The sequence below is a fragment of the Elephantulus edwardii genome, unplaced genomic scaffold (assembly GCF_000299155.1).
Source record: "Elephantulus edwardii isolate Elephantulus edwardi_28Jun2011 unplaced genomic scaffold, EleEdw1.0 scaffold00265, whole genome shotgun sequence".
NCBI classification, from domain to species: Eukaryota; Metazoa; Chordata; class Mammalia; order Macroscelidea; family Macroscelididae; genus Elephantulus; species Elephantulus edwardii.
In genome coordinates, this window is record NW_006400015.1 from 2,694,307 (window position 1) to 2,703,847 (window position 9,541).

Consider the following 9,541-nt stretch of genomic DNA (forward strand, 5'->3'; position numbering starts at 1 on the left):
AGAGAGAGAGAGATTGCTATTGCTGCTGTGAGGTGACAATGGAAAGGTTCCACTTGGTAGCAAGCCTCTAGAGAGTGGAGCCTCACTCTGTCTGGTCACCCACCATCCTCACCCCTTTGCTGTGTCTGAACTCCCGGCTTCGCTCACTGTTGTTAGACTGTCTCACAGAAGAGCTTCGTCTTTTTTGAGGGATCCTCTGATCCAGCAAGCAGGATGGTTACATATGGGAATTTTTCATTGGAAAAAGTGTTTTAACATGCTTACTTAAAGCAGTTATTAAGTAATTTACTGTAATTTATGACAAGTAAAAATGTCATGAAAGCACTCAGGCATGTTTGCATGTACACATAGATGTGTGTTCACTACGTATAAATTACACAGTAGTTCTAATACATAAGTATTTTTGGAATGGGCATATGTTTGAGGGTAATAGGCAGATACTTCTTATTTACATTCTAATTGTGTGTTAATTATTAAACCCAGAGGCTACAGGAATAGCTGTAATAAACGTTTGAGTTTATGTTTCCTTGTAATTTATGGTCCTGCAGAATGAGATCAAATCTACTGTCTGCAGCCGGGACTTGCTCCCTGGGTTCATCTTGCTTCTTTTAGAGTCACAACTGACATCCTGCCGTCTCCTTTAAAGGAGATTAATCAGGGTCATTTGAATATCTTCTAACAGAAGCTTACACACCTCACTTTCCTGGATAAATGTGACAATAATTCTGAAGTTACTACAAACAATCATATATGATTTTGCTGTGTGTTATTGTTTGGTTGTTTTGTTTTTGTTTTTAATTGGAGTGCATATACTCATAAGTCAGGGCACTTTATATTTAGTGTACGTTTGATTTTATTTTTTTAATAGTAAAGACATTTTTTTTGAAATAGCAGATGCATGTACATATTGAATTTTAAAATGTTTTACTTAAGACAGGTGGAAATTTATTAGCTTCATATCTTATTTATGATAATGTGATCAGTAGTCATTTGCATTACTTGCCATAATGCATGTCATGGAGAATTTGGTAGAAGAGCTGAGACTCAAACCCATCAGGATTTAAAGGCCAAGAGAAAAACAGGATGTCCAAACAGGATGTTTTGTTTATTATCCATATATTTGAAATTCTGTATTGACTTGCATACAAAATTTGTTTATGTTGTGTTTCATTCATGTACATTGTGTTTAACGTCCTCCTTAATTCACACTGAGTTTCATATGATCTTTCCCATTCACTGTGTTCTATAAAATGAATCAGCATTGATCTATGCCCACTATCACCCAGGCTTCTCAGGTCCCCACTAGATCTACCCTAATTCTTTCACCCTCTCCCTCCACCCACCAAATTCTTCAACCCTGTGCTTTCCTCCTCTTCTAACTCTCAGATCCTCTGCCACCTTCCCCTTTTATGCACAACTTACTAGTTATCCTTCTATTTTTACAATAATGGTCTTAGGCACTATTTGTCCTCACAGGACTGAGTTAGTTCACCCAGCATGATGCTCTCCATTTTTACCACATTTTTGTCAGAAACTGTTAGCATGTAGAGCAATTAAATAGTGTCATTTATAAGATGAGAGGAGAAGAGTGGACTTGTGATGTTTTGAAAGTTGATAGCTGAGCCTGGATCTGAATGCGTTCCCCAGGCTGGGCAACATGGCAGCCATTAAAATAGTTCCATTAGGCATAACCAAATACTGTATAATAAAAAGTGGGTATATTTCTCTGTGTTTATCTGGTGTCTTGCAACCTTACAGAGTTTTGTCTTGGTTTTTGTGTGTATGTTTGTTGTGGCAATGAACTCCTGCGGTCTTTCCGCTAGGGGTCCTTCTCAGGATGAGACCTCGTATTTTCAGGCTAACTCTCCTATGTTGCCCTTGTGTCTTCCACGGAAACCTTCTATAGCTACATTTATACAGACAGCTGTGAAGCAAACTAACAGAGCACTAACTCCCTTTGCTCTGAGACACCCCACCCCTGTGTTTTCCTAGCAGATCTCCTCTCCAGTTTGCTGGGCTCTCTGCTCAAAACTCTTCACAAGCTCTCTCATCTCCAGACCTCCTTTCACTGCAATGAGAAGAGGAGGTAACACACCCCTTCTCTTGAGAAGTGGAAGGAGCCAGTAATACAAGGGCAGTTTATGCAAAGAAATCTTCTGCACAAACCCCCTGGCCCTTCTGTATCCTCACAGCATGCTCAAGATGTCTGTAATTGTTTTCCTCTCTCTGTTAACAACCACCTCTTAAAGTCTGCATATGATCTAGTACCTCCTTTTGAAAGAAGCATCTATCAGATCTTATCACTTCAAACAAAACTTGTATTTTTACCAGTTATTACACTTCGGAAGTGAGTAACATCACGGGGGTTCCCAAACTATCCAAAGATGTTCTCATATCTTTTATTCAAACAAAGGAAGGGAAATATATCATGTGTGTGCGAGACGGTGAGGACGGCCCAGGATAGAGGAGGGTTCGACCTTATGGCACTAACGACAACAATGCAGATGACATGAAATGCACCAGAATCCATCTAACATTTGATTCCCCCCGGGAACAGGAAAGTATGCACAGAAGCAGACCCTTTCCTTTATCCTCTCTAATACCTCTGTCTTCTCACTCCATCTCATTTATTTTGTGTGCTGTTTTTATCATTATGGCCAGGACCCAGAAACCTTTCCATTCCTCTGACCGTGTGCTCTCTCACCACAGACAAGAAAGCAACAGTAAACTAACACGCTTTTAATAAGATCTCAAAAGGAAGAAGCGTCATTTTAGGCCAGAAAGACAACTTTGAAGACAATCCCTTAGCAAGTTTAAAGCCATTAGGGGTTGTCGTTTACCTCCACTGTGCCGTCCAGAGAGCTTCACTCCCTGCTATGAACATGACAGGAGGACCTGCTGATCGTGGCTCAAACATGATCTTTGAAGTGAATGAGAAGCACAATTTTAACTGTTAGAGACTTTAACTGAATTACTGCTACGTTTACTCTGAATTTCAAACTTCCTAATTTTTCCATCTTCTTCCCCACTTTACATAATATGTTGTTGTTGCTGTTGTTATTGTTGTTAAGTACCATCAAGTAGTAGATGACTCATAGAGAGCCTATGAATGAAAGACCTGAGCACTTGTATAACTTTCATCGTTTCTCCAATTTCATAGAGTTTCCAGAGGCAAGCTATTTCGGAAGTGGATGCCACTCCTGCTTCTAAGCTTGTGTTAACTGGGGAGCACCAACAAACTCTGTCCACCATGGTTAACCACTATTGCATTTGACACATCAGTGTCACAGTGTTTAGCATCAAAGCAAACACAAGTTACCCCAGTACAGTGCAAATGGAAAAAGTACTGTTAGACCATTTAGAAGAATGTTTGACCAAAAACAATTAAAAGTAGGCCTGAGGGCTACAGATTAAAGTCACCCACCTTTGGCTTGGCAGCATCACTTTCTGTCAACTAGGCCAACAGAACTCTCTCGTTGTTGTCGTTGTCATTGTCGTTATTAAGTGCTGTTAAGTCATAGATGACCCATAGTGACCCTATAAACAAAGGCCTGAACACTTTTATAACTTTCATCATTTCTCCAAGATCATAGAGTTTCTGGAGGCAAGTTATTTTGGAAATGGATGCCACTCCCGCCTCCAAGCTTGTTTAATCTCCACCAAACACTGTCCACCATGGAAGCTCTATGAACCTGGAGAAAGGAGGAAAGTTATACAAGTGTTCAAGTCTTTCATTCATGGGGTCTCTATGAGTCACCTACGACTCTGCGGCACTTAACAATAACAGCAACATGTGAGCCACTTAATGCCCACTTATTTCCTTAGAAACTTATACTGTTTGATGGGGATAATATTGCTTCTTTTAGTGTCTATTTGTATTTTAATAATAATGAAGTCTGGCCCAGTGGGAAGAAGCTGCAGCACAATCCCAAAGGCCCGCGATCCCAGGCCATCAGCTGCTCCATGGGAGAAAGGTGGGCAGTCGTCTCCTGCGCAGTTAACGGCAGACAGAGAGTCAGCTCGGGGCCGGGTCCAGCTCTGCGGTACACCACAGCAAAGAAGTCTGAAGTCAAAGGCATTATGTTTAAAATGCAAAGTCAGCTCTCACGGAAAGAACCATGGCTCTATTTCTCTATTTGCACATTTCGTCTTGCTTTGTACTCTGAGAAGTCCTAACACGTGTACCATGCTGGTGGCATTCTCATTGTCGGTTGCCATTTCAGGATTTGACTCCAGACCAGCCCATGGGTGCAGAGGGCCGCGTGCTGCTGGGTTTCTACGCTTGGGCATCTTTGGAGGCCAGCAGCCATGTCTTAGATCTTAGGGGCATCTGATTGGTCACAATGCTGGCCTTGCATGGAGTGGTCCTAAATCAATGGCATGTTGTTCGCGAGACAGTCCCCACTGCTGGGGAGCCTCTGCTTACAGACTAGAGCTGAGGCCTAGAAGTAACTGAGCTGGAAATTCTAACTGAGAGGGCCTCACAGGATCCAGCAGAGCCAGCTGCCCACCAGCCGAGCCTTCACAGCAGTCACTGTGGAAGGGGACACTCTGCAGAAGGGGTCACTGTGGAAGGGGACAGTCTGCTGAAGGGGATACTGCGTAAGGGGTCGATCTGCAGAAGCAGATTACCTGGTGGTTCTCCTGGGAGCAGCTCCTGATGTGACTGTCGTTAGGTGCCGTCTAGTTGTGTTGACGTACAGTGAGCCCATAAACAACAGACCTGAACCCTGTCCCGTCCTGTGCCTGTCTCATCGTCTCTGATACCCAGGAGCCCCTTGCTGCAGTCACTGTGTCAATCCATCTTTTTGGGGTCTCCCCCTCTTTCGCTCTCCCTCCACCTACCCGTGCATGATGCCCCTTTCAAGGAAGAGCCTCTGAGAGAGGATGCTTCTCCATGTTTGGCCTCCAAGGAGGACTCAGGCTCCCCTTTTGGCAGTCCATGGGTTGGATCTTCGGTGCTCTTCTCCGGCACCACTATGCCCAGGCAACAAGTCTCTGCCTGTCAGATGCACGACAAAGGATTGAGAAGAACATGTCTGCAACTGGGTGCAACTTCGTCTACAAACTGACATTGTTGTGTGTCAGTTTTCTGAAAAGGTCTCTGATAGTGGACTTGCCCAGTGCAATAGGACTCTTGGTCTCCTGACTGCTGGTATCAAGGGAATTGATTGTTGATCCAACCAAACTTGAACCCTTGCCCTTCCAGTCCCAATCTAATGCTTACCCACTCAAGCACCAGGACTCCTTCCATAGGGGACACCTCATGATTAACATTGGTTTGACAGATAATGTAAAGCCAAGGATTATATCCAGAAGTGCACAGTAGCAGCAGTCCACAGAAATTCCAGATGTTTCTATGAAATATGCTTAAACTTTTCACCCATGCTACATTACATTAACAGTTTTACCTAGCTGTCTATTTCCTGCTTCCATTAACTCATTTTCCTGGATTGTTCAGGGAATTCAGGGAAAAACAAAGAAGTGAAAAACTGACAAAACCTAGTAAAAAAAGAAACAAAATGGAGAAAAGGACACACACACAGACACACACATGCTTTTCAAAGTTCAGTGCAAGTCCAGATAAAGTGTGTAGGGTTTTAATTTTTTTAAAACATCTCACTCATTTTCTTACTTCAACCTTCTTAGTTCTGCTTGCTGCAGAAGGTCAAGGACTGCAGCCTTCAATATGGATTGAAGCTTAACATCAAGAAAACAAAGATTCTCACCACTGGGCCAATTGACAGCCTCGTGATGGATGGTGAAGAGATTGAGATTGTTAACAGCTTTCATTTGCTTGGCTCCACAGTTAACACTCTTGGACCAGCAGCCAGGAAGTTAAGAGACATACTGTGTTGGGAAAGTCAGCTGTCAGAGACCTCTTTAGAGCACTAAAGAAGCAATGATGTCAGTCTGGAGACTAAGGTGTGCCTGATACAGGGAATGGTCTTTGCAATCACTTGCTATGCATCAGAGAGCTGGACAATGACTAGGGAGGATAGAAGGAGAATTGATGCCTTTGAGCTGTGGTGATGGAGAAGAATGTTGAATATACCATGGTCTGCTAAGAAAATGAACAAGTTAGTCCTGGAGAGGGTTAAACCAGGCTGCTCCTTGGAGGCAAGGTTTCTGAGGCTTCATCTGACATATTTTGGACATGTTGCAAGAAAGGACCAGTCCTTGGAGAAGGATGTTATGCTCGGGAGGGTGGAGGGAAAGCATAGGAAAGGAAGACCCTTGATGAGATGGATTGATTCAGTGACTGGGGTAATGGGGGGAGGTGTCTTGGAGACTAAGTTTGGCACAGGATAGAGCAGGGTTTAGGGCTGTTGTACATAGGGTTGCTATGAGTCACAGGCAACTCTACAGCACACAACAACAACAACAAACTTGGTTCTGAGATTTCTTCAGTTATCAAGAAACATGATAGAATTTAAATGTGCTTATTTTTCTTAAAATTGCACATGGAGTGATTTGCATAAGAAATAGTAGGCATTGTAAGTGGAACCTTGTTCAAGGTAAGTCAGTGTACTAAGAAGGTTAATTTGAAAATTTGCTTGCTCATTTCGAAATCTCTTATTAGAACTAATAGTATTGAAGGTACAAACTTCTTGACGAAAAATGTATTTTCAGAAAGGAACGATCGTCACTGTGCAAGATAACACATGGGATTCCAGCACCTCTTATTTTCTTATCAGAGCTTGCAAATGTAAATGTTAGATTTGAAATGTTTAAATGTAGCATCAAGTGATTAAATGGTCTCTTTCCCCCTCTGAGGAAGACTGCTACTGTATGTGTTTAAAGTTAATATTATAATAAAACCCCAACAAAATTGAACCTCAAATTATGGCTATCAAAGAAATAAGTGGATCAATGCCCTGTGATGTTTGCAGCAAGGGAAAAGCCATCAAGTTTAGGTAACTTTAAAGTGCTATTGCATGCAATGTAGGATATTTAGAGAAGCAGCTCTTGGTCAGTTTTTGATGTCACTGACTGAAATGAACCTATTGGCATAAACCGTGTGTTAGGGAGGAGCGGGACGCGGGCCTGTGCCTTTAACGTCCCTGCCTGGTGGGGGTGGGGAGACTGCACACCCTGACAGGCTCCTTGCTCCTGTCTTTAATGTGCAATCTGTTTTCGCCAGTGGAGGGCACTCAGTGTATCACAAACTCCAGCATTAGCACCAACAAGCTGTGAGCATCGTCAGTCTCTGCAAAGCCTTCTGAATTCGCCCAGGGCTGCCTTTCAGCACAGCTCCCCACTTCAGACCTGCCCAGCCCCAAGGAGTGGGCCAGCCTGCGCCGCCTGGAAACTGGGGGGCTCCTGGGGCGCAGGAGGCCTGCGGGATCCAGCGGCGGACAAGCCGGAGGGGAGTTGCCGCGTCTGGGCATGGGGACAGCGGGCGCGGGCAGTGATGCCAGGGATGCGGAAGGGTCCCCCCTCGCTCTCTGTGCGGAGAAGTTGGCTGCCTTGGGGATGGGCTCGGGCTGCCTCCCACCCGTCGCCCGCTCCTGCTGATGGGGCTCTGGTGAATGGCAGGACGGTCCTCACAGCCTAGGGACCCCTCGGGCGGGCTCCCTCCTCACGCGCCCCCAGCGGGTGTCAGCTTTCTGTGGACTCTGTATGCAAGACCTCGCCGGTGGACGCTGTCCTCTCCCAGGAAGTTTGCATGGAGCCACCAGCCCACATGCGGGGTCAGGCTGGCACCAATGACAGCCGCACTGTGACATGAAGGTGGTGGCTTCAGCGCCAGAGACCAACTGAGAGGGACGCTGAGAGTGGGCAGAGGCTGTCGGATGACAAAGGATGGGTAAGTGAACTTTGTCGTCTCGTCTGTCTCAGCAGCCCTGGCCTCCAGCGCCAGCACTGACTTCAGCTGATCCAAGGCTGGAGTGCAGGCGAGCAGCCGCTCAGAGTTTGCCAGTTGATTCAGTACAGTGGCGATGGTATTTTTAGATCATTTTCCCTTTTGCAGGCTTCTTTCTTCCCCCTTTTAAAATTTGAATCCTTAAATGCTTAACAAGGAGTTAAAGGGACAGCAGAGAAAGGTCTCACCGACTGTGTGCCTTCTGCGCATCCCCACAGCTTGGGCTTGAAGCAGGAGACAAATTGTGTGTGTGTTTGCCTCCTTGGTGTTATTAACCAGGCGTGGGTTCCTGGCGGCTGTCAAGAATCCCAGCACACTCCCTGTGCAGACAGGGTCCTAGAGTGATCAGAAGGGCCCAGGGCACGCTTGATCCTGAACCCAGTGTCCTGCACTCACTGCCCGTTTGCCAGTCTTATTTTTTCCAAGTGTAGCTGGCTCCCCCCACCCCCTCCTCCTGTCTGGGAGAGCTGGGCTGGATTTCAATGAGCCTGTAGCTGGCAAGAGGACAGGGGAAGATCGGGGCTTGAAGAATTTATATATATATATATATATATATATATATATATATATATTTTAAAGAGGAAAATCAGGCAACTTAATAGAATGAAAGAAAGAGGGCTTTTTTACATCAGGTGCTTGGCTCCTTGGCGGTTGTTAAAAATGTAAATATTTCCGAAAAAGGAGAAACTGCAGCACAAGGTAGTTTGTTCCGCCCTGCCCCCCACAGCTGAGAAAGAATAAATCTACTGTTGACAGAGGTAAGAAGTCCTCTAACAAGCAGCCCCTGACTGGGAAAGGCAGCCCCAGGGCCAACTGGTAGCAACTTTGCAGATTTTAAGTTAATGGAGAGGGGAGAGGGGAAAGTGGGGAATTGAAGCAGGTTGTTGGGAAGGGGCAACCTGGCTTCCTCTCCTCACTGATCCCTGGTATTCAAAAGTGACTGTTATGACCACAGGGAACTTACTACCAGGCAGGGTGGTTTGGCATTTTCCATTTCTACAAATGATGTGACTCAACTGGAGACACTTAACTTTGGGGGCTGGGGCTTACTGGGGGTGGACTCTGGGCCTGGGGGTCAGAGGGCAGGGGGGGGGCCCTTCTGAGGTCATACAGTGCATTTGACCCTTGTGGACACACGCAGCTCCCGGCCCTGTTACTACACTGGGTCCCGAGCTTCATGCACTTGCTGTCCATGCTGGTCTGGTGCCATTTTCCGGAGCCTAGACTGCCATTCCATTATGTAATAAATGCACACTTTCAGGCAGGGCAAACTTGGGGGATGCGGACAGCTTCCCGAAGCTCCTTTGCTAAGTCACAGCTCCTGTGCTCAGTGAGGAGAGATGTGCCCGTCCCTGCTGCCTGCCACGTCTGTGCCCTGATCAGAAGACCCAGTGCACGTCCTCTGGTACAGTGTTGAACAGTGACTAGACAAATATTATCCTTGTTTAAATGTCAGTGTTAAGGGATAGGAACGGTGCTGTGTTTTTCCATACTGATAGAAGGACTCCTCAAACTCCGGCAGGCTGTTCTTGGTTCTCTGGTGCGATGGTCATTTGACAAGGAGGAGGAAAGAATCAAAGCTCATTTGTGTCCATACCAAACATCACCACCAAGGCTACTTGCAGGTGTTTGCAGGGAGGCTGCCCCTGCTTTCTGTTGGCTGGGCAGGAGCAG

General features: G+C 45.6%; 1 protein-coding gene across 1 annotated transcript in view; it reads left to right on the forward strand.

Annotated features, from left to right (window-relative positions):
• The first annotated feature begins 9,146 nt into the window (after window positions 1-9,146).
• Window positions 9,147-9,541, forward strand: part of LOC102850681 (leucine-rich repeat transmembrane neuronal protein 4-like) — a 2,790-nt gene continuing 2,395 nt past the window's right edge. Inside the window, exon 1 of the mRNA XM_006899652.1 lies at window positions 9,147-9,272. Coding sequence (XP_006899714.1) covers window positions 9,147-9,272 — 126 coding nt within the window. The remainder of the gene's footprint in view (window positions 9,273-9,541) is intronic.